At 41.3% G+C, this 25,455-nt stretch overlaps 1 protein-coding gene across 5 annotated transcripts in view; it reads right to left on the bottom strand.

The window, feature by feature from the left end:
• Window positions 1-25,455, bottom strand: part of FBXL2 (F-box and leucine rich repeat protein 2) — a 140,237-nt gene that overhangs the window by 24,259 nt on the left and 90,523 nt on the right. For 3 of the 5 annotated variants that reach the window (XM_032409074.1, XM_032409075.1, XM_032409076.1), the window contains 8 exons: window positions 20,979-21,047; window positions 20,783-20,878; window positions 20,439-20,565; window positions 20,223-20,297; window positions 18,177-18,307; window positions 15,824-15,884; window positions 14,970-15,014; window positions 14,347-14,403 (listed from right to left, as the gene is read on the bottom strand). In XM_032409074.1, coding sequence (XP_032264965.1) covers window positions 14,347-14,403; window positions 14,970-15,014; window positions 15,824-15,884; window positions 18,177-18,307; window positions 20,223-20,297; window positions 20,439-20,565; window positions 20,783-20,878; window positions 20,979-21,047 — 661 coding nt within the window. Of the gene's footprint in view, window positions 1-14,346; window positions 14,404-14,969; window positions 15,015-15,823; window positions 15,885-18,176; window positions 18,308-20,222; window positions 20,298-20,438; window positions 20,566-20,782; window positions 20,898-20,978; window positions 21,048-25,455 lie in introns of all 5 variants that reach the window. The other 2 variants (XM_032409078.1, XM_032409077.1) reach the window with 1 other exon arrangement.

The raw sequence follows: 25,455 nt of genomic DNA, 5'->3' as shown, positions 1-25,455 counted from the left end.
AGAAGATCATTAGACCTTATTCATCTTACTCAACTAAAACTTCATGCCTGTTGATAACTCCCCATTCTCCAACCCCCACACACTCTGGTAACTACCATTCCAGTCTTTGATTTTATAAATTTGACTATTTTAGATACTACATATAAATGGAATCATGCAGTCCTTGTCTTTCTGTGTCTGGTTTATTTCACCTAGCATAATGTCCTAAAGGTCCAGCCATGTTGTCATGTATTGCAGAATTTCCCTCTTTTTTGAGGTTGAATGGTATTCCATTCTATGTATATGCCACATTTTATGTATCCATTCATCTGAGGATGGACATTTAGGTTGTTTCCATATCTTAGCTGTTGTGAATAGTGCTACAGTGAAAATGAGAGTGCTAATCTCCCTTCAAGGTGCTGATTTAAATTCTTGAAAACGAGTTGACCCTATATACATGGATTCAGTTCCAGGCTCTCTATTCTGTTCCACTGGTCTACATTTTGGTCCTTATACCAGTACCATACCATTGTGATTACAACACCTTCAAAATATAACTTGAAATTAAGAAGTGTGATGCCTCCAGCTTTGTTCCTTCTCAGGATTGGCTATTCAGGATCTTCTGTGGCTCCATATGAATTGTAGCATCACTCTACTTCTGTAAAAAATATTTTTGAAATTTTGATAGGTACTGCATTGACTCTGTAAATTGCTTTGGGTAGTATGGACATTTTAATAATATTAACTCCTCCAATCCAGGAACATGGGATGTCTTTCCATTTATTTCATTTCTTTCATCAATGTTTTGTAGTTTTCAGTACATAAGTCTTTCACCTCCTTAAGTTCATTAAGTATTTTTAAGATTTGTTATTTGACAGAGAGAGAGCACGCACGAGTGCGCAAGCACAAGCAGGGGGAGTGGCAGGCAGAGAGAGAGGGAGAAGCAGGCTCCCTGCCGAGCAGAGAGCCCCACGTAGGGCTTGATCCCAGGACCCTGGGGTCATGACCTGAGTGGAAGGCAAACACTTAACTGACTGAGCTGCCCAGGCGCCCCATATTTTATTCCTTCTGATATTATTATAAATTGAATTTTTCCTAATTCCCTCTTTGAATAGTCCATTGTTAATGTACAAAAATGCAACCAAATCATGTATGTTGGTTTTGTATCCTGCAACTTTACTGAATTTATTTACTAGTTCTTTAAGTTTTTAAAATGGACTCTTTGGGGTTTTCTACACATAATAACCAAGTTGTTTGCAAACAAGGATAATTTTACTTCTCCCTTTCCAATGTGGATGATGTCTTTTATCTCTTTTTCTTATTTAACCTCTCTGGCTAGGACTTCTAGTACTATGTTAAAAACAAATGGTACAAGTAGGCACCATTGCCTCATTCTGGGTCTTCTTTTCCTGGTTTGTTGAGAGTTTTTATAATGAAAAGGGGCAGAATTTTATCAAATGCTTTTTATGCATCTACTGAGATGATCTTGTGATTTTACCTTTTATTCTCTTGATGTGCTGTTGGACTCAGTTTGCTAGTTTTTTTTTGAGGATGTACCCATCTATATTCAGCAAGGATATTGGGCTGTCATTTTCTTTTCTAGCGGTGTCTTTGTCTGGTTTTGGTACCAATAATGCTGGCCTATACAGTGAGTTTGAAAGTGCTCTTACCTCTTCAGTTTTTTTGGGAAAATTTGAGAAGGACTGGCATTAATTCCTCTTTAAATGTTTGGTAGAATTCACCAGTGAAGCCATCTGGTCCTGGATTTTCTTTGTTAGGGGGTTTTTGATGATTGTTTTAATCTCCATACTGGTTATGGGTCTGATTAGGAATCCTATTTCTCCATGATTTAGTTTTAGTAGGTTATATGTTTCCAAGAATTCATTCATTTGTCCTAGGTTATTCAGTTTGTTGGCATATAACTTCATAGTTATCTCCTTTGATTCCTTTTATTCAAGTTGTAATGTCTCTTCTTTTGTTTCTGATTTTACTTGTCTTCTCTCTTTTTTCCATAGTTATTCTAAAGGTTTGCCAATTTTATTTTTTTTAAAAGAACTGTTTCATTTATTTTTTTTTTCTATTTTCTATTTTTAAGTTTTTATCTGCTTTAATTTTTTGTTATTTTCTTCTTTCTGCTAACTTTGGGCTTGGTTTGTTTCTTTCTAGCTCAAAGTATAAAGTTAGATCGTCTTAGGTCTAGTCATACAGCTGGGTCATGGTTTTTTTAATCCATTTAGCCCTTCTATGTCTTCTGATTGGGGAATTTAATCCATTTACATTTAGAGTGATTACTGATAAGGAAGGACTTATTACTGCTATTTTAAAGCTAAGGAAGTTCACTTACAGTAGAGATAGAAGGCTGACATGATAGTACTCAGACTTGTTTTTTCTCACCCCCTTTCTTCCATTTCTACTAGGCTGCTAGGGGTCTCCTAGGATTCAGAAGTGTGTTTGTGTGAGTGTGTGTCCCCCACATCCTGGGCAGTGCTCCCCACTAAAAGCCAGGGACTTAATGGAATTTGAACTGAAATATTAAAAAGAAATTAAAAAATTCAAGCCACTTATCTGTTAAAATTAGGGTAGGCCATGACCTGAGGAATCCAGACATTCTCCTCTTCTCCAGGGCCCAGAATCTTCCCCTGAGATCTGTTCCAACATCAAGAACTCTTTCCCTCCTCCTTTCCTCCCTGAGTCTGGTGGTGTGAAACTGAAGGAGCTGGCCAGGCTGCCTTGACAAGGTTGCTTGATACTATGGGTAAGCGGAACTTGGGGGAGTTTAGGATTCCTGACTGCAGGAACCCCTCATCTGCTCCTTCCTCCAGCAGCTTCTCATGGTGGGGTTCTAGCATGGCCAGGGAGCTGCTGGTAGTCTCCTGAAAAGGGCTGCAATCCTCGGGACCTGAGCACCACAGTTGTAGGGATCACCCTCATTACTCACACAACAGTTTCTGTGTCTGACTCTCTCAGATTTGGGCTGCCTTGTTTAGATCCCACTTTGTTCCCAAAGAGCACTAGAAGTGGCTTCTCCTGGCTAAGCCTTGTGCAAGGTGCTGTTGGTAAAGGAAAGAGGGAAGATCCTGTCTCTGTCTTCTGGGAATTGATAGTCTAAATCCCAATCCTAGACTACCCCTAAATTCCCACTGAGGAAAGCTTCCTTGGCTATTAGTGCAAGCACTAAAAAAATCAAGGCATAGAGATATGACTAAAAATGCCAACAGACAAATTAAAATGCTGTTAAAACGAATATTTAGTTAACCCAAAAAGGTGGGAAACGAAGAGCAGAGAATAGAAAACAAAAGGGAGAAAACACCCAACTGTATCAATATTACATTAAACATAAATGACTAAACATTTTGATTAAAAGAGAGCTTATCAGACTGGATAAAAGCAAGACAGCCTTTATATATGAAAACATAGATAAGTTGAAAGAAAATTATATGTTATGCAAAAAATAAGCATAAAAAGACTGATATTAACATCAGATAAAGTGGACTTCAAGACAAAGTTTTATCAGTGATAAAGAAGAACATTTAATAATGATAAAAAATGTCAATTCTTCAGGAAGATATAACAATCATAAATTTGTATGCACCCAAATCAGAGGACAAGATGGTAGTGAGGATAAATATAAAGTCTTCATCATGGGAGGCTACTGTGAACTGGATATGGGGTTTAGTCCCAGCAACTGGTACAGGATTTGTGGGCCCCCATGTATGCATGGAGTTGTTCTGCTTATAAAGTTTTAGGACTGGTCTAATGTGTCTAGTGAATCTCAATATTCTAAGCTGAGACAGTTAGAAGAAATGAATAAACCAGAGTCTCCAATTTGAGAGCAAAACATGGGCCAGGCTGCTCTTTCTGGTGTGCCACAGAACACTGGCCCTTCAGACTGTGAGCCCTCATCTCAGCTTCTCGCCGTCAGCCTGGTTAGGCTCACAGAGATAGTTGAGAGGAACAGGAACAGGTCTACCCTCCTTAGTAGGGGCTGTGAGGCTCTGGTCCTGCTTCCCATTCAGCCTCATTTCCTCTCCTCCCTCACTCTGAAACCCCGCCATGGCTTCTGTCAATCTAAGAATATGTGCTGTTTCCTCCATACACATTCCATACACAATGCCAGTAAGCCCTTCTCTACTTTACTCTTGCTTCGGCTTCAAGACTGGCTCAGCAGCTCAGAGTTCAACAGAATGATAGCTGAGCTAAGTGAAGAAGGAGAGTTTTGAGGATCAAGGAAGTGAGTTAATAACTGACCACACAATTTAGGCTGAGTGGGGAGGGGGAAGGGATATCAAATGGGGATTGACAATGAAAAGATGGTGGCTTCAAAGGGACCCATTTAGGTTCAATTTTGGTTGCAGTTCAGTGACAGAAAGAGTGATTGGGAAAGACAGGAGATGCTGGTCAGACCGTGGGGTGTGACACTGAGACATGAACAACATACATTCTATTTCACGTTATTTTCCAAGTTGTTCAATGTTTCATTTTAAAATGGATGAAATATTCATCTAAATTTTATCAAGTCTTGAGTCCCTATTTTTCCTCTTGTGTCCCAGGTGAGTAGTGGTTTGATAATAAGATTGTCTCATATCATCAAGAGCAGCTTTGCACCAGTTAGGTAACTGGTACACTTGTCGTTCTGAAAGGACCGTGACTGACTAGACACGTGATGACCTGGGCTTCCTACACAACGTCACTGAGTTCTGATAAATCATGATGAAAGATAAAACTCTCTAGCAATGAAGACAGTACTGGGGATTTCCTTTTTGGGCTACATTCCTTATTCTTTAACATAATAACTGCTAAAATTCTTCTTGGATAGCTTCTAGGACAAATGAGTTGCATAATAAGATTTTTAAAAGCCCCCCAAGACTGGTTCTGGTATTGAAAAGGAAACCAGGAAACAAAGCAAGTTTCAAAATCAACAGAACCTGCTGAAGATACATCCTACAAGTAAAAAACTGACATACCAGAAAGATCCTTAACCTCCTCTGAACAAATTTCATGACTCTACAGATCCTTCCACGTCCTACCTGTGTTCTTTTGAATCTGGAATTCCCCTTGTTTGCAAATATCTAACGACTTATTTTCAAATAAACACGATCAGTTTTCCTTTTCAAACAGCCTTCTGCCTTTGGTTTGCCTGCGAGAGTGACTCCCAGAAGGGGTGGTGTGTGTGTGACATTTGCCTCACCTGGGACACTGCAGTGTTGGGCTTTGGATTGGTGGTCACTTCCCTCATTTCTTTCTGCTTGCACATCCTTAGTAAAACATAAAAGCCATGCTTCAAAATTCTGAGTCTACAGAGTTTTTCCCCCAACAATAATTGCCTCCTCTGATGTCTGCAGGCTGGGGTAGGAGTCCCTGCTGTGGAGCCTGGAGCAGCCTGTTCCCAGCTCTGTCACAGACAGCACTGTCTGAGGCTCCGTCAATAAGGTGAGCTGCCTTATGGTGGGGCCTGGGCCGCTCCTGGGATGAGAAGAGACCTGGCACACCCTTGCAGCCTGCCATCCCACATCCTCCCAGAGCTGCCGTTATGTCGAGGTGACTGCAGGCCGCTGCATACCTGCGCTGTCTGACAAAACCTGCTCCCTAACCTGCCCTCAGCTTGACCTGAGGGCTGACAGAGGCACCGCTCTTACTTACTGTCCATCATCAGAGTGCCAGTGCTCCCGGACTACAGTACCCCTGACACAAGGATCCAGACCACTTCTCTGGGATTGCAGAGCGAGGACAAAGTTGTCTCTCCGGATGAACTGTCTTTATTCCTCAGTGCCTAGAATAGTGCCCGGCATGTGATGGTCTGGAGGTGATAACAGAGTGAATGAGGTGAATGTGGAACAGATGGACTCCAGCTCATTTCCTTTTTCTGTCTTGGCTAGTAGACATCCTCAAAGCTAAGTTTAGATTCTAACTGCCATTATTTCCCTGCTTTTCTGCTAATAATCCTTTTTGGTTTTTATTTTGGGCTCTTATCTTGGCATTTTTGGCTTTATTATAGCTTATCTTTCATGCTAAGTCGTGTTTCTAGAAGTAGCTTGTGTAAGTACAGGGAACAAGATGGAGAAGATTTTCAGTCATAAGTCTCCCTGCTGGGGAGAACACCCTATATTGTTAGATGTTCCCTGGCAAGTTGCCAGCGGACCCTGACTCTTGAGGAGGCAGCAGCGAGGACAGGAGGTAGAGAGCTAACGGGAAGCCTTGCTGACTCAGTGCAGCCCCTCCCTGGGCCCCTCCATCCAGATCCAAGATTTCTTGTAGATACTGATGAAGTGCTGGGAGTCCGAGTCTAGGCTAGCATAGGAAGGAATAGAAAGGAAAACCAGACAGATTCTTGCTGTGGTGGGAGAGTTCTTTCATCCCTAAGAGGTGAAGAATGTCATGAAAAACTCAGACTCACCAGGGCTTGCGGTTTAGGACAGTGGACGGAGAGCTCTGTCAGCCCTTGAGCAGCAGAAAGGAGGGGTTAAAGTGAAAAATAAAGCACAGGACTCCTAAATTTCCCATCTCTGAGAGGCTGGGGGTCAAGGGACAAAAGGGTGGAGAGGATAAAGGGAGAAAGTACATTTGAGTAACAGGATCTGTCAATTATAAAACTGGATCTGAACTAATTTGGGAGTAAAGACAGCACTACAAAATTATCTGCTATATGTAGAGGGAAACAATTTAGTCAGAGAGTTTGAAGATTTATTTTATATTATTTTTTTTTAAACAAGCCTTTTTTTCTTTCTTTTTTAAAGATTTATGATTTTTTTGTTTTTTTGGTTTTTGGTTTTTTGACAGAGAGAGAGAGCATGCTAGTGGGGTAAGGGGCAGAGGGAGAGAATCCCCAAGCAGAGCCCTGCTGAGTGCTGAGGCCACCTCGGGGCTCAATCCCACAACCCATGAGACCATGACCTGAGCCGAAACAGAGTCCAATACTCAACTGACTGAGCCACCCAGGCGCCCCTAGTCGGAGAGTTTGGATACAGGTTGGTTCCTGACTAATCTCTGAAATCTGACCCCAAACTCTTAACAAAAAAAGTCCCAGAGCTGTCCAAGGCCCACCTATACTTGTGCATGAGGTAGACAGTATCCAGAGGAAACGTGAAAATTAGGAAAATTGGTGGGGACTGTCTCTCAAGGCCAAATGGAGTTTTAATGAAGTTATATAAAATGCTGACCCCCAAAGAGAGAGCAACTTTCAAAGACAACAGAAAAAGCTGGCTTAAGAAAAATCTGTTGTGTGTCTCAGGACAGTAGAAACACCAGACCCCATGGAGTCCCAGAAATCTGGGGCCTCTGAACAGTTGTGTGACTTTGGGCAAGTTTCTTAACTGCTCTGAGCCTCAGTGTCTTTACTAATAAATGGTGATGTACGGAGTGCGTACATCACAGGGCTGTGGATGGGACAGAATGAGACAATGTATCTAGTTAGTGGGCATAGTAGCACAGTTTACATGGGCTTGCCCAGTGGATGGGGATTCCATCCTTGCTCCAGGCTTGCAGTCTAACAGCTACATGTGAAATGTGCATGAGAGGTCTGCATGGCTAAGAGCATCAATGAGACTTCTCACTGCTCATTTAGGATCTTAATATATAAATACAAATATATATATTAAGATTTTATTTACTAGAGAGAACACGTGAGAGAAAGAGAAAGAGCGTGCATGCGTGCATGAGCAGGGGGAGGGGCAGAGGGAGCAGACTCCCCACTGAGCAAGGAGCCTGACACGTGGCTCGATCCCAGGACCCTGGGATCATGACCTGAGCCGAAGGCTGATGCTTAACCGACTGAGCCACCCAGGCGCCCCAGGATCTTTCAATGTTTTTTTTTTTGTATAAATAAAAAAATCAGCTTTATTAAAATACAGTAATTTTGGAGTTGCTATAGAAATTAGCCTTTTGAAACAATAGAATGAATTTTCCATGGCATTTAATTGGCCTTCTCTATATCATGTGATGATAATTAAGCTGAAAACTTAGCTAGGAAAACCAGTATCTTGTCATTTTAGTTTTTTGTTTTTTGCTTTTGTTTTTTTTTTATTATGTTATGTTAGTCACCATACAATACATCATTGGTTTTTGATGTGGTGATCCACGATCCATTGTTTTCATATAACACCCAGTGCTCCATGCAGTACATGCCCTCCTTAATACCCATCACCAGGCTAACCCATCCCCCCTCCCCTCTAAAACCGTTTGTTTCTCAGAGTCCATAGTCTCTCATGGTTCATCTCTCCCTCCAATTCCCCCTCCCCATTTTTCCCTTCCTTCTCCTAATGTCCTCCACGTTATTCCTTATGTTCCACAAATAAGTGAAACCATATGATAATTGACTTTCTCTGCTTGACTTATTTCGCTTAGCATAAACTCCTCCAGTCCCATCCATGTTGATGTAAAAGTTGGGTATTCATCCTTTCTGACGGCTGAGTAATATTCCATTGTATATATGGACCACATCTTCTTTATCCATTCATCTGTTGAAGGGCATCTCGGCTGTTTCCACAGTTTGGCTATTGTGGACATTGCTGCTATGAACATTGGGGTGCATATGGCCCTTCTTTTCACTACATCTGTGTCTTTGGCGTAAATACCCAGAGGTGCAATTGCTGGGTCATCGGGTAGCTCTATTTTTAAATTTTTGAGGAACCTCCACACTGTTTTCCAAAGTGGCTGTACCAACTTGCATTCCCACCAACAGTGTAAGAGGGTTCCCCTTTCTCCACAACCTCTCCAACATTTGTTGTTTCTTTCCCTGTCCATTTTTGCCATTCTAACTGGTGTAAGGTGGTATCTCAATGTGGTTTTGATTTGAATTTCCCTGATGGCTAATGATGATGAACATTTTTTCATGTGTCTGTTAGCCATTTGTATGTCTTCTTCGGAGAAGTGTCTGTTCATGTCTTCTGCCCACTTTTTGACTGAGTTTGAGAAGTTCTTTATAGATCTTGGATACCAGCCCTTTATCTGTAGTGTCATTTGCAAATATCTTCTCCATTCTGTGGGTTGTCTCTTTGTTTTGTTGACTGTTTCCTTTGCTGTGCAGAAGCTTTTTTATCTTGATGAAGTCCCAAAAGTTCATTTCTGCTTCTGTTTCACTAGCTTTTGGAGATGTATCTTGAAAGAAGTTGCTGTGGCCGATGTCAAAGAGGTTACTGCCTATGTTCTCCTCTAGGATTTTGATGATTCCTGTCTCACATTGAGGTCTTTCATCCACTTTGAGTTTATCTTTGTGAATGGTGTTAGAGAATGGTCGAGTTTCATTCTTCTGCATGTGGCTGTCCAATTTTCCCAGCACCATTTATTGAAGAGACTGTCTTTTCTCCATTGCATGTTTTTTCCTGCTTTGTCAAAGATTATTTGACCATAGAGTTGAGGGTCCATATCTGGGTTCTCTATTCTGTTCCATTGGTCTATATGTCTGTTTTTGTACCAGTACCATGCTGTCTTGGTGATCACAGCTTTGTAATATAACTTGAAATCGGGCACCGTGATGCCCCCAGCTTTGTTTTTCTTTTTCAACATCTCCTTGGCGATTTGGGGTCTTTTCTGATTCCATACACATTTTAGGATTGTTTGTTCCAGCACTTTGAAAAATGTCATTGGAATTTTGATCAGGATGGCATTGAAGGTATAGATTGCTCTGGGCAGCACAGACATTTTAACAATGTTTATTCTTCCAATCCATGAGCATGGAATATTTTTCCATCTTTTTGTGTCTTCTTCAATTTCTTTCATGAGTGTTTTGTAGTTCCTAGAGTATAGATCCTTTACCTCTTTGGTTAGGTTTATTCCGAGGTATCTTACGGTTTTTGGTGCTATTGTAAATGGAATCGTTTCTCTAATTTCTCTTTCTACAGTTGCATTGTTAGTGTATAAGAAAGCAACTGATTTCTGTGCATTGATTTTGTATCCTGCCACATTACTGAATTGCTGGATGAGTTCTAGTAATCTGGGGGTGGAGTCTTTTGGGTTTTCCACATAAAGTATCATGTCGTCTGCGAAAAGAGAGAGTCTGACTTCTTCTTTGCCAATTTGAATACCTTTTATTTCTTTTTGTTGTCTGATTGCTGTTTCTAGGACTTCTAGTACTATGTTGAACAACAGTGGCGAGAATGGGCATCCTTGACATGTTCCTGATCTTAAGGGAAAGGCTCTCAGCTTTTCCCCATTGAGGATGATATTCACTGTGGGTTTTTCATAGATGGGTTTCATGAACTTGAGGAATGTTCCCTCTATCCCCATATTCTGGAGAGTTTTAATCAGGAAATGATGTTATATTTTGTCAAATGCTTTTTCTGCATCAATTGAGAGGACCATATGGTTCTTCTCCTTCTTCTTATTAATGTGTTCTATCACACTGATTGATTTGCGAATGTTGAACCACCCTTGCATCCTGGGGATAAATCCCACTTGGTCGTGGTGGATGATCCTTTTAATGTATTGTTGGATCCTATTAGCTAGGATTTTGTTGAGGATTTTGGAATCCATATTCATCAGGGATATCGGTCTGAAATTCTCCTTTCTGATGGGGTCTTTGCCTGGTTTGAGGATTAAGGTAATGCTGGCCTCATAGAATGAGTTTGGAAGTTTTCCTTCTGTTTCTATTTTTTGAAACAGCTTCAGGAGAATAGGTATTATTTCTTCTTTGAATGTTTGGTAGAATTCCCCAGGGAATCCATCAGGCCCTGGACTCTTGTTTTTTGGGAGGTTTGTGATCACTGCTTCAATCTCGTTCCTGGTTATTGGCCTATTCAGGTTGTCAATTTCTTCCTGTTTCAGTCTTGGCAGCTTATAGGTTTCCAGAAAGGCCTCCATTTCAACCAGATTGCTCAGTTTATTGGCATATAGTTGTTGATAATAATTTCTAATAATTGTTTCTATTTCCTTGGTGTTAGTCGTGATCTCTCCCCTTTCATTCATAATTTTATTAATTTGGGTCCTTTCTCTTTTCTTTTGGATAAGTCTGGCCAGTGGTTTATCGATCTTATTAATTCTTTCAAAGAACCAACTTCTGGTTTCGTTGATCTGATCTACTGTGTTTCTGGTTTCTAATTCATTGATTTCTGCTCTAATTTTAATTATTTCTCTTCTAGTGCATGGCTTAGGCGTCGTTTGTTGCTTTTTCTCTAGTTCTTTAAGGTGTAGAGTTAGTTGGTGAATTCGGGATTTTTCTGTTTTTTTGAGTGAGGCTTGGATGGCTATGTATTTCCCCCTTAGGACCGCCTTTGCAGTATCCCATAGGTTTTGGACCGATGTGTTTTTGTTCTCATTGATTTCCATGAATTGTTTAAGTTCTTCTTTGATTTCCTGGTTGACCCAAACATTCTTGAGCAGAGTGGTCTTTAGCTTCCAAGTGTTTGAATTTCTGCCTAATTTTTTCTTGTGATTGAGTTCCAGTTTTAGAGCATTGTGGTCTGAGAATATGCAGGGAATAATCTCAGTCTTCTGGTATCAGTTGAGACCTGATTTGTGACCCAGTATATGGTCTATTCTGGAGAAAGTTCCATGTGTCGTCGAGAAGAATGAGTATTTTGTTATTTTAGGGTGGAATGTTCTGTAAATATCTATGAGGTCCATCTGGTCCAATGTATCATTCAAAGCTCTTGTTTCCTTGTTGATTTTCTGCTTAGATGATCTGTCCATTGCTGAGAGTGGAGTATTGAGGTCTCCTACAATTAACGTTATCAATATGACTCTTTATTTTGGTTAACAGTTGGCTTATGTAGATGGCTGCTCCCATGTTGGGGGCATAGATATTTACAATTGTTAGATCTTCTTGTTGGATAGACCCTTTAAGAATGATATAGTGTCCTTCTGTGTCTCTTATTACAGACTTTAGTTTAAAATCTAATTTGTCTGATATAAGAATTGCTACCCCAGCTTTCTTTTGAGGTCCGCTGGCATGGAAGATGGATCTCCATCCCTTCACTTTCAGTCTGGATGTATCTCTAGGTTCAAAATTAGTCTCTTGTAGGCAGCATATGGATGAGTCCTGTCTTTTTATCCAGTCTGCAACCCTGTGCCGTTTTATGGGAGCATTTAGGCCATTCACGTTGAGAGTGATTATTGAAAGATATGAATTAATTGTCATCATGTTGCCTGTGAAGACATTGTTTTTATAGACTGTCCCTGTAAATTTCTGTTGTAGATCACTCTTGGGGTCTTTCTCCTTTTATAGAACGCCCCTTAATATTTCTTGCAGGGCCGGCTTAGTGGTCACATATTCTTTCAACTTCTGCCGGTCGTGGAAGCTCTGCATCTCTCCATCCATTCTAAATGAAAGCCTTGCCAGATAAAGTATTCTTGGCTGCATGTTCTTCTCATTTAGTACCCTGAATATGTTTTGCCAGGCCCTTCTGGCTTGCCAGGTCTCTGTGGATAGGTCTGACGTTATTCTGATGTTCCTCCCTCTGTACGTAAGGAATCTCTTCCCCCTAACTGCCCTTAAGGTGGTTTCCTTGGTTCTAAGATTTGCAAGTTTTACTATTACATGCCGGGGTGTTGGCCTGTTTTCCTTGATCTTAGGAGGGGTCCTCTCTGCCTCTAGGACTCTCATGTTTGTTTCATTCCCCAGATTAGGGAAGTTCTCAGCTACGATTTGCTCAAATACATCTTCTAGCCCTCTGTCTCTCTCCACTCCCTCCGGGATTCCAATTATTCTGACATTGGAACACCTCATGGTGTCACTTATTTCTCTGATTCTATTTTCATGGATTCTGAGTTGTTTTTCCCTGGCCTCCTCTTTTCCCTTTTTATCTATTATATTGTCTTCCGGGTCACTTATTCTCTCTTCTGTCTCAGTTACCCTACCTGTTAGATTATCTAGATTGGATTGGATCTCATTGATAGTATTTTTAAATTCTGCCAATTCACCTTTTATTTCTGCCCTTAGAGACTCTATGTTGCCATTAATTGATATCTCCATTCTAGCCATTGTCTTCACAGTTGCTAGCCTGAATTCCATCTCTGACATCTTGGTTATATCTGCATCCATTTGTAAATCTGCAGCATAATCATAATCTCTGAGTCTTTTCTGTTTTGGGGGCTCCTCCTCCTAGTCATTCTGTTGATGGGTGTTTGAGGGAATGTATAGAGTCCAAATTATTGACCAGAACCCAAGCAAGATGCACCTGTTTTCTTGGGACCTTAGGGTTGCTGGCCTCTTGTTTTCCCAGCCTGTCTTCTGTGGGAGGGGCCTGCCGCGCTGTTACTCAGGCAACCTTGTTTGGGCGGAGTTGCCCTGCGCCCCTGTGGCGGGGGATGGGCTCAGTGGGAATCAGTTTTTGGGGCTTTTGTTCTCTGGCGGCTTTCCCTGGCGGCTTTCCGCGTCTCTTCCGCGAGTCAGAGCAGAAGAGACCGTTTCCAACCCTCTGCCTCAGAGCAGAGAGACCGCAGTCTGTTCTTCAGTGAGCTCTCCAGGCCACACCGTCTCCGTTTCTGTCCGTGCTACTATAAACTGCAGCGTCCTGGGTTGTGCTCCCCTCTGCAGCGCTCCCAGTCCTGCCTCCAGGTCGGGGCACGTCTCTGCCCTTTGTGCTTCTAAAACCGCCAGCTGCTCCCTTCGCGCACGCGACCCCGCCGCTCGGGGATTCCGCCCTGGGGGTTGCAGTTCACCGGCACGACCCCGCCGCTCCGGGTTTCCGCCCCAAGGGCTGCAGTTCGCAGGTGCAACCCCGCCGCTCAGGGTTTCCGCCCCGGGGGCTGCCCTAGAGTCCTTTCCCTGCCGCTACTGGTCTGCGAGTCTGTGCCCATCCACAGCGTGCAAGGCTGTCACTCACCAGCGGTGTAGGATACCCACATCCAGGCACCCTCCCGCCCCCGTTTATCCTCCGATATCTGCCCGCAGAATCACAGCTCTCCGCTTCTACCTCAAAACCAACCGCCTACGATATTCTGTAGAGATCCAGATCTTCTTACATCTCAGGCTGGTTTCGTGGGTGCTCAGAGTGGTCTGGTGGATATCCAGCTCAATTCCGGGGACCAGTTGAAATAGGGTCCCCTACTCCTCTGCCATCTTTCCCCCCTCCTCTCTTTCAATGTATTTTAATTCCTCTCCCCATAGATATGTATGAGCAGGTATGGAATGAAGTATGACACAAGGATGGCCTCAATCTTTTTCTAGATTTTATCATTGTAACATGCTAAGTTTCACTCTCCCTGAACATGAACAGAGTAGTAAGGGCATGGGTCTCTATTATAGGTTCACATCCTAAAATGAAAGCAGTAACGTTTAGATAATCTGCCTCCCAAGTTAGCCCAACTAATAGATCTTTGAAACCAAGAATGATGACACCTTTACAGAAAGGAAAACCAGACAGATTCTTGCTGTGGTGGGAAAGTTCTTTCATCCCTAAGAGGTGAAGAATGTCACGAAAAACTCAGACTCACCAGGGCTTGCAGTTTAGGACAGTGGACGGAGAGCTGGATGAGTGTGCTGTCAGTGATCTGGAGAGAAACAAGCTGTGTCAATGTGACTTCCACACCAGAACTTAATACCTAATTTTGGTTTCTCCTGAACATGAGAATCAAAAGGTGTAAAACAGAATTAAAAACTCATCTCAAGCACACTCAGGCTGGGAGCCCCTCTCTTCACCAACAACCTCAAATCCTGCAGACACAAAGCTGTTCTTTGGTCTCTCCTCTGGTGCCCCAAGGGGGCCCAGGGACAGGGGAAAAAGGAGCAGGTAAGGAGGGTCCCCCAGGATTCTCCTCTGTAGTCACCTCATCACTGGACATGCAAACTTATTTCTCCCTTCAGTTCTGTGAAAGACTTTTTTTTTTAATGTTTGGCAAAAAATGGAGCTACCCTGAACTTCTCAGCTGTAGCTCTGATGGCTGAGTACAGCCCAAAGTTCACGCATCCCACTGCCATGGTCCTTATTGGGTTCCCAATTCCTGACATGCTGGGGCGAGGAGGGTCCAGACAACAGCCAGCTGGGGTCTCTAGCTATGCCTGGTTGTCTCTCAGGACTGAGGGGCGGCCCTGCAGAGCTTGTCAGGAGTCTACTTACCAGGATGCATTCTTCAAGATCCATCTTCTCCAGGTCATGGCAATTCTGGAAAAGTCCGTAAGACCCCCCCCCCACCATGTGGTCAGTGGTCAGGGCAACACTGGTGGCTTGCCGTGTCCCTCTGAGTACTGGCCCAGTATCCTTGTTTCTCTTCCATTAAGGAGTGTATCCTATTCCTAAGGTGACCGAGTGAGCCAGCACTTCTGAGCAGGTGCTTTTTGAATCACATTCCTTTTGGAAATGGGAATGTGGCTGCCCGTAGCTACATTTCCTTCTCTCACCTGGAAAGATTAGTGGCCTCCACCTTCCCAGTGACTATGGATATCATCCTGTAAATTATAGCCATAGAATAGGCTCAGGAAGGCATGGGGGTGGGGTGCTCAGGCACAGTTTGGATAGGTGAGGGTTGGGGTAGGAGGAAGAGTGTATCACCATCCCCAGAAGGTCATGGGTTCCCAGCTGTAGGCCAGAGGGACCCCCATGATGGTCAGCGTCTGCAGGGTGGTGTGGAAGAAGGAGCAGAGGGAGAGCACAGCTCAGTTAGGGGAGGCCACTGAGAGACTGAGTCAGCGTTTATATGAGGAAGGGCATGTCCTGCCAGGGAGGACATTCCTCTTGCTGTGGCCCCACCCGACCAAATGAGGGTGAGGTCTAGACCTGCTCCAGAACCCCCTACAGGACCACTTTAGCTTTCTGGGGAAAATGGGAAAATGTACTGAGGACTCTATCCAACTTGGTACCTGTCCTTTCTGAAGGTACACACATTTTTGCACACTCCAAAACCACAGAAAGTTATTTTGAAATGAGGGAGGTGAATTATAGTTTGGTTTTATTTTTTGAAACCTCTGGCTTACCCGAGCTAAAAGTGTAAAGCCTGCATCAGTCAAATGGGAACACCGCGCAGCCTCCAAAATCCTGGGATAGAGAGTGTGTGGGAGGAAAAGGTAGTGACTGGTTAACAACAGAAACACACACTTTATGATTCACACTATTGAGTTTATTCTGCCTTCGGACACACCTCTGCTTCTGGAATAGTCCTGAGGACTGTAAATGCAAATGCTATCCCCCTGGATAGATGAGGGAAAGGAGGCTTAGGGAGAAGTGTGGCCTGCCCTGAGTCCGACAGTTCCAGCCCAAACTCAGGGGGCGAACCCAGGAATCTTCCCACAATTCCAGGACATTGTTGCTGCTCTTGTTTTTAAATATTATTCCAGTATTTGTTGACTTTTAAACACAATTAAAATGAACTTTTACTCAACAAAATTATCTTGATATATACTGCATTTAATGAAATTCCCAGTTACCCTAAAAGGAATTTAAAAAAATTTGCAGCCAATGAAAAACGTGAGTTAATTCTCAATGCCCATGCTTAATAGGGACAGAGGAATAAATAACATTTTAAAGTTAAATACTCCCTTGTAGCAGTAATTTTGACCACCTTTCTGAACAGTTTTGATCACCCACATTCCTCTACTATTCAGAAATACCAAATTATCTAGAATCCTATGACTTTGGATTGCACTACTGGGTATTTATCCCAAAGACACAGATGTAGTGAAAAGAAGGGCCATATGAACCCCAATGTTCATAGCAGCAAAGTCAGCCAAACTGTGGAAGGAGCTGAGATGTCCTCCAACAGATGAATGGATAAAGAAGATGTGGTCCATATATACAATGGAATATTACTCAGCCATCAGAAAGGATGAATACCCAACTTTTACATCAACATGGATGGGACTGGAGGAGATTATGCTAAGTGAAATAAGTCAAGCAGAGAAAGTCAATTATCATATGGTTTCACTTATTTGTGGAACATAAGGAATAGCATGGAGGACATTAGGAGAAGGAAGGGAAAAATGGGGAGGGGGAATTGGAGGGAGAGATGAACCATGAGAGACTATGGACTCTGAGAAACAAACTGAGGGTTTTAGAGGGGAGGGGGGTGGGAGGAGGGGTTAGCCTGGTGATGGGTATTAAGGAGGGCATGTATTGCATGGAGCACTGGGTGTTATACAAAAACAAAGAATCATGGAACACTACATCAAAAACTAATGATGTGTTTTGTTTTGTTTTGTTTTGTTTTTCAAAAACTAATGATGTTTTGTATGGTGACTAACATAACATAATAAAATAAAATAAAAGTTAAAAAAAAATTATCTAGACTCATCCTTAATGCAACAGTAAGAAAAATGGGCAAAGGACAGCAATTGACAATCCGTAAAAGATGTGAAACTGGTGTAAGCCATAACATAATAAAATAAAATAAAATTTTAAAAAAATTATCTAGAATCATCCTTAATGCAACAGTAAGAAAAATGGGCACAGGACAGCAATAGACAATCCATAAAAGATGTGAAACTGGTGTAAGCATGAGAAACGGATCAGTTTTACTGAGAAGTAAAATAAAATAAGTATCCTTTTCCTGCCTCTTGTGCAGGGGTAAGATTGCTAGTTCTGAACAAAGTCTCAAGTTCAAACTCTAGTTTTATACTTCCTACTCATCATATGACCCAGGACAGAGTATGTGATTTTCTTTGGCTCCCAGTTCCTCCTCTGCAAAACAAGTGGGAATGACAGTGCATATCTCCTAGAGAAGTGGTGAGGATTAAATGAGATAATGCTTATAAAATTGCCCAACACAGAGCCTGGAACATAAATGAGTTCAACTGATGTTAACTATGATTAGTATTTTGTTGCCATAATTAAAGTTTTAATATTCACAATATTATTGGAGAAAATCAATCTTTACTTGTTAAAACAAAACTTCCTTCTCCTAGGGAAGGTGATAAATAAGGTGATTGCAATTCCCTCCCCGCCTTCTGTCCATTTAGCAACTGGTTTAGGGGAAAATCTGGTGACATTTGGATGTGAGGCTGTCATTCTGACACTATCAGATCACTCTGACGTCAAAGCTATAACAGGATGAGGCAAATCAGGTGGACACACGTGTCAAGTCCACCAAGAAATTACAGTTCAGGTTCCACCTGGGGGTGGTGGACAGTTCAGTACCCCCCATACATCCCTAAATAAACCGGATTATGTACTGTTCCGCCCCAACCCCTGTGACAAAAGCCAACAATAACACAACCACCACCACCTCCATCACTACCTATCGGCCTGCCGGCAAGCCTTTCCCTTCCTGCAGGAAGCCCTCCTGGTCAGTCCAGCCAAGCTCTGAGCTACAAAGCAGAAGCGTGGTGCACTCACTGAAGTCTCGGGCAGTTCAAAGCCAGGGCTGTGAGGGAGGCGTCTGTGAGGTTGCTGCAGCCAGAAAGGCACAGGGCCTGTAGCCGATGGCAGCCCCTGCATATCTGCACCACGCCTTCATCTGTAATGCGCTGGGGAAAGCCAGAACAGGAAGGAACGTCAGAAGGCATCAACAATACTGAAATGAGAGCCGCAGAAAAATGGGATCTACTGCTGGTCAGGTAGTTGGGTTGCCAAATACTAGCATTTTATCCTAATAATTTAAATAAAACAAGATGAAGTACAGGGTTGACATGTATTTGTTATCTCTGCACAGCTTTAAACTATTCTCGCATTACTAACAGAGAATGAAATTTTTTAAAAAGATTTGTTTATTTATTTATTTATTTATTTATTTATTTAGAGAGCGTGTGTGCAAGCAGGCAGAGGCGCAGAGAAGACATAGAGGGAGAGAATCCTCAAACAGACTCCCTGCTGAGCACAGAGCCTGACACAGGGCTCGATCCCAGGACCCAGAGATCATGACCTGAGCCGAAATCAAGAGTCAGATGCTCAACTGACTGAGCCACCCAGGTGCCTCGCCAAGAGTGAAATTCAAAAATTTCATCCCCTTCCCCAGAGTTCATTTGATTTTTTTTTTCCAGGAAAAATTCATACACTTGTGTTAAACATCAGATTAAATAAAGAGCTCATAAGACTTGCCTGGTTAAGTGACATCATAATTTTTGGTTGAATTTCTACAGATTAATGCTTTAAATATCTACCATATAAATCACATATGTATGTCTTTATTTATTTTTAAAGATTTTATTTATTTGACAGTGCACGCACACACAAGTAGGCAGAGTGGCAGGCAGAGGGAGAGGGAGAAGCAGACTCCCTGCTGAGCAGGGAGCACGATGCGGGACTCAATCCCAAGACTCTGGAATCATGACCTGAGCTAAAGGCAGACGCTTAACTGACTGAGCCACCCAGGCACCCCATATATGTATATATTTATAATATTTCCTCAAATGTTTTAGAAAATAGCAAATGAAATAAATCATTAAATTACTGATAAATGACTTGCATATTTTTTTTTTTTTTTAAAGATTTATCCATTTTAAAGACGGAGAGAGAGAGAGAGAGTGCCGGGAGGGAGAGGGAAAGAAGCTTCAAGCAGACCTGCAGGGGGCCCAATCCCACAACCCATGAGATCACGACCCATGACATCAGGACCTGAGCCAAAACCAAGAGTCAGACGCTCAACCAACTGAGAGACCCAGGCGCCCCTGGCTTGCACATTTATATTCTACTTGAAGTCGTCTGCCAGTGCATCTCCTACACACACTGCAAGATCCTAATATTGAGCAGTGCCCATAAGTCAGAAGAAATTCCAGAAAGACAGAAACTGTCCAGAAGACAGTTTCTGTTCTAACTCCCACCATCAAGGATTCTAAAGACATAGAACTCATTCACTGAATACCAACTGCAAGAATTTCTCTTACATTTCTCAAAATTTATGTTCCCCTTGAGAAACCCAGGAGGATATAGCAAGCATTCTCTTTAAGGATCAATACTGACAATGGCAGTGAGGACAGAATTTTTCACATGCTAATGCCACAGTGAAAATTACACCTTGCTCCTGCATGCATCCTTTATTTTTCAAAGCATTTTCACATCTATCATTTCATTTTATCCACTGAGACGTGAGCAGTGTCATTATCCCCAGTTCATAAGTTAAAAAAAAAAAAAAAAAGACACTGAGACCTTACATGAATTTGTTCAGATTAGTGACTAGTTCACAGCATTCCTGATATCTTAAAATAAACCAAGACATCAATCTATATTATTTTTAGAAGGAAATGTGAGTGGCTTTGTATTGGCCACTTTGTTTAGACTGTTATCCTTTCATCTTGTGGCAAACCGACAGATCGTATGAGGACGCAGAATAAGAAAAAAGGGTGTGGCGACCATCCCTCCTGCCTGGGGGCTTCAAAATGGGGCCCACAGGAGACTCAGGGAACATGGGACAGGAGGGTGCTCGCAGGAAAACATGTTACTTACTGAGCAGGACTGTAAGTTGAGGCTCACAAGCTCATGGCAGTAATTCTGAATGTGTTTCAGAGCTTCATCTTCTAACTGAGTGGACAAAGAAAACAAGAGAGGGATGGAACCAGGTGAGGGAATAGTGGAGAACTAAGAAAAATGCAACAGCAAGTTCTCTAATGAAGTGCCCACAACTCATGTTAGAGAGACACACCTCAAGCAGCCCCTCAGTACCTGTGTGCAGCCCCTCAGGAGCAGGGCTTTCAGGCCTCGACAGCCTCGCACCAGTGCCTCAATGCCGTCCTTTGTGATCTGGTCACACCAAGAGAGGTTCAGGTACTCCAGGTTTCGGCAGCCCTCACTGAGAGAGCAAGAAACAAGACCACACATGTGCAATCCATCCTATAGATAGTTCATTACCAAATCTGAGTTTAGTAAATCACAAACAATTAAGGGGAGAGAAAACCTCTGTGACCTGAGGCACCAATTTCTTGTTCCAATGGGATCATTAGAAAGGTTTTAGACACACCAGGATGCTCATAGGTTTAGGTGTTTCTTCTGACAACAGGTACTCTCACCTGATCCCCTTCAAGGAGCTGTTTGTAATGGACACACAGGAGGTCAGATCCAGATGTTTCAGCTTGGAACAGAATCTGCTAAGGCTATAACACGTGCTGGAAAAGAGCAGACACACTAAAGATATTTTCAACCATGTTTCGCTCCCCTCACTCTCCCCATGGTCAATTAGTCACCAAACTCATTGTCATTCCTTACCTGTCAGTGATTTTGGTGCACCCATTGAGGTTTAAATGTTCAATGTTTCGGCAGTTCTGTGCAAAGGTCCTAAAAAGAGAAAACATTTTAAAACTCCCTGGTCAGCCACTAGAGGGCACGTGTCACTGTTCACATTTAAAACAGTGCTTCTCAAACTTTTACATTTTATTTTACTGTGGAAAGAACACTTAACATGAGACTTACTCTCAACAAATTTTAAGTGTACAATATATTATTGTTGACTATAGGTACTGGTGCTCCTCAAACTTTAATATGCACATGAAACAGCTGGAGTTCTTGTCACAGTGCAGATTCTAATGGCATAGCTTGACAAACTGCTTGATGGTTTGCATTTCTAAGAAATTCCCAAGTGATGCCGCTGCTGCTACTCTGGGAACTACACTTGGAGAAGCAAAGCCTAAGAGTGATGACGTATCCATCATAATTCTCCTTCAATCCACACCTTGGTAAATACCTGAGAATGGAGGCCTGCCTCCTTGTTCCTTCCTCTCTATAGAAAAATCAGTTGGAAGCAAGGGGACTGAATCTTTCTGTATTGTGCCATATGGTCATTTGGTTATTCAAGAGGCTTTCTGAAGAAACTATCTTTGGCCATCGATAGGGTCAGTAGTTGATCCGTATGAAGAACCATTCACTTACTGGTGAGGATACTGAGTCATGAAGGGCAACTTCCTCTATGATTTGTGGGTTGGCAGAAAGGCCAAAAGTGGAAAATTAAACATCCCTTACTCACCACTTATTCCTTAACATATTCAGCAAGGACTGGCTCGGGTCACCTACATTTTCCTGAAATACAGCTTCAACGTATTTACAGTGTTGAGTCCTGATTCTTCCATACAGTAACCAAATGTCTCCAAAACCTGGCCTCAAACCATGTCACTCTTATCTGCTCCTTCTACACTGGTATGGTGTTATGGAACTGACCTGGAGGCTGGTGGAATCCCCGAGTTGAAGATATGAAGCCAAAATTTGACCAAGGTCATTAGAGTTATCAGAGAAGAGTACAGGGGCACAGAGAACTTCAGAGGGTTCCCCTCAAGAATTCAGTAGAGTACTAATCAGCATGCATATAGGGAAACTACCCAAAGCCAGGGAAAGAATCATCAAAAAGCATTAGAAGGAACAATAGCCAGAGCTCACCCAGAGCCAGGAAAGTGCCCATTCCATAAACCAATAGTGAAAAACATCTTAATTTGTGGGGCACTGGGTAGAGCACTGAGAAGTACCTTGCTTCAGGTGTACAATTAGTGCTCAACTAAACATGCCTTTGGTCCAACTTAACAAATTAAAAAAAAAAAAGATTTGAAAGGAACTATGTCCAAATAACTGTGTCCAGAATAAAACTCAAGAATATTTATAGGAATACAAAAATATTCTGCACCCAAAATAAAATTCACAATGTCTGGCATTGAGCAAAAAATTGGCATGTATTCAAAGAAGGAAAATATATACATTATGAGGAGAAAAATCAATCAAAGCTGACCCAAAACTGTTGCAAATATTAGAAATAGTAGACTAAGACATTAAAAGTTATTATAACTGTGTTCTGTAGAATATAGTTCTATGGAGCTACATAAAGATTAAACATGTTTTGTTTATTAAATGTGTTATGTAGAGACATTAGAGTTATTTTTAAAGACCCAAATTAAACTTTTGGAAAATGGCTAAGATAAAAATTTTCTGGATGGGACTAACAGCAGAAGAAGAAGAGATTGGTGAACTTGAAGACATAGCAATAGAAACTATCCAAAATGAAACATGGAAAGAAAATAAGGAAAAAAAAAAAAAAGAACAGCATAAAAGAGCTGTGGGACAGATTCAAGCAATCTAATATACATGTGACTGGGAGACCCCAACGGACAGGAGATTGGGCAGGGGTGGGGGTGGGGTAGAATATCTGAAGAAGCAATGGCCAAAATTTTTCCAAAGTTTATGAAAACTATAAACCTACAAATCCAAAAAACTCAAAGAATTCCAACCATGAGAAATATGAAGAAAAATACATCAAGGCATATCATAACCAAATTGGTCAAAACCAATGACAGAAAAATCTTAAAAGCAGCCAGAGAAAAAGACACACAATGTACAGAGAAAGAAAAATAAGGGTGACAGATTTCTCACTGGTAACAAAGAAAGCAAGAAAACAGAGGAGAAGCATCTTTAAAATACTGAAACAACTGTCAACAAAATTGTATACTGAGCAAAAATATTTTTTCAAAAATTAAGGAAAAATAACTTCTTTTTTTTTTTTTTTTTTTTTGCAGACACAGAAGAGCTGAAAGAATTAATCAGATCTGCAGTACAAGAAATGTTAAGGACCATTCTATAGGTAGAAAAAAGAGTGACACTACACAAAGGAATGAAGAATACTGGAAACAGTAACCACTTGGGCACATATATTCACTTTTTTAGTTATTTAAATCTCTTAAAAAATAATTGACTATTAAAAAATACTAACAATCTAGTGTGGAGTAGTTTGTACTATATGTAGAATTAAAATGTGTAACAAGGGATGCCTGGGTGGCTCAGTCGGTTAAGCGTCTGCCTTCGGCTCAGGTCATGATCCCAGGGTCCTGGGATCGAGTCCCGCATCGGGCTCCCTGCTCCGCGGGAAGCCTGCTTCTCCTTCTCCCCCTCCCCCTGCTTGTGTTCCCTCTCTCACTGTCTCTCTCTCTCTCTCTGTCAAATAAATAAAAATTAAAAAAATAAATAAATAAATAAAATGTGTAACAATAATAGCATAAAGGCTGATTGAGGAAAAATGGAAGTGATCTGTAATACAATTTGAAGGTAGACTATAATAAGTTAAAGATGTACATTACAAAAACTCTAAGGCAACCATTAAAATTACAAAATAATAACTTACAGCTCTAATCCAAAAAGGGATATATAAAATGGAATCATAAAAAAATTCTCAATACAAAAGAAGGCAGAAAAAGAGGAAAGGGGAAGAAAATATGTCTGGGACAAATAGAAAACAGCAAGAGAGTAAATTTAAAACTAACCATAACAGATCAATTCTCACACAAAATGTAAATGATCTAAATACAAAAATCAAAAAGCAGAAACTGTAATAATGGATCAAAAAAGCAACATCCAACCATATATTTCCTACAATAAAACAACTTTAAATATAAAGACACAAATCGGTGAAAACTAAAAGAATCGAAAATCATATGCCAAAAAAAGAAAGCTGGCGTGTCTATATAATATCAAAGTAGACCTCACAGCAAAGAATATTACCAGAGATAAAAGAAGGCCATGTGATAATGAAAAACTGGTCAATTCATCATAAAGGTGCAGCAACCCTACAAGTTTATATATCTAATAACAGAACTTCAAAATACATGAAGAAATAACCTGAGGAGAAACAAATCCGAAATTACAGGCAGAGATTTCAATATAATTCTGTCAATATTTGATCAAACAAGAAGTCAGAAAATCAGTAAAGATATAAAAGACTTGATCAACAGTCTTAATTCAACTTTAATTGATATTTATATAATACTCCACCCAACAACAGTAGAGTACATATTCTTTTCAAGTGCACATGAACATTTACTGTGACAGACCATATTCTTGGCTACAAAACAAGTTTTAATAAAATTAAAAGGATTCAAGTCATATAAAGTATATTCACTGATCACAATGGAATTAAATTAGTAATCAATAACAACAACAACAACAAAAAACCTGGAAAATGCCCAAATATTTATAAACTAAATAACATGCTTCTAAATAACCCATGCGTCAAGGAAGAAATCAAAAGGGAAAGAGAATACATTTTTAATGGAACAAAAATGTAAACACAGAATTAGAATTTGTGAAATGCTACTAAATCAGTACTTCAGGAGAAAATCTTTATGACCTTGGGTTAGGCAAAGATCTCGTATATCACCAAAAGTATGATTCACCAAAAGCATGATTCATTCAAAAAAACTGGTAAGTTGAATTTCATTAAAATGAAAAACTCTTCAAAAGACAGTTAAGAGAATAAAAGGATAAGCCACAGACTGGGAGAAAGCATTTACAAAACACAAATCTCATCAAGGACTTGTATGCAGAATATAACTCTCAAAACTCAAACGTAAGACAAAAAATCTAATTTTTAAAAAAGGGCAAAACCCCCATATTTGAACAGATATTTCAGCAAAGAAACTATGTGTATAGGAAAAGTACATAAAAAGATGCTCAACGGCATTAGTCATTAGAAATACAAATTAAAACCTCAATGAGATACTACTACACACATCTATTAGAAAAGGTAAAATTGGGGCGCCTGGGTGGCTCAGTCGTTAAGCGTCTGCCTTCGGCTCAGGTCATGATCCCAGGGTCCTGGGATCGAGCCCCACATCGGGCTCCCTGCTCAGCGGGAAGCCTGCTTCTCCCTCTCCCACTCCCCCTGCTTGTGTCCCCTCTCTTGCTCTCTCTCTCTGTCAAATAAATAAATATTTTA

The sequence above is a fragment of the Phoca vitulina genome, unplaced genomic scaffold (genome assembly GCF_004348235.1).
Source record: "Phoca vitulina isolate PV1807 unplaced genomic scaffold, GSC_HSeal_1.0 scaffold10, whole genome shotgun sequence".
Taxonomy (NCBI): Eukaryota; Metazoa; Chordata; class Mammalia; order Carnivora; family Phocidae; genus Phoca; species Phoca vitulina.
This window is presented reverse-complemented; position numbering and strand designations above follow the sequence as displayed.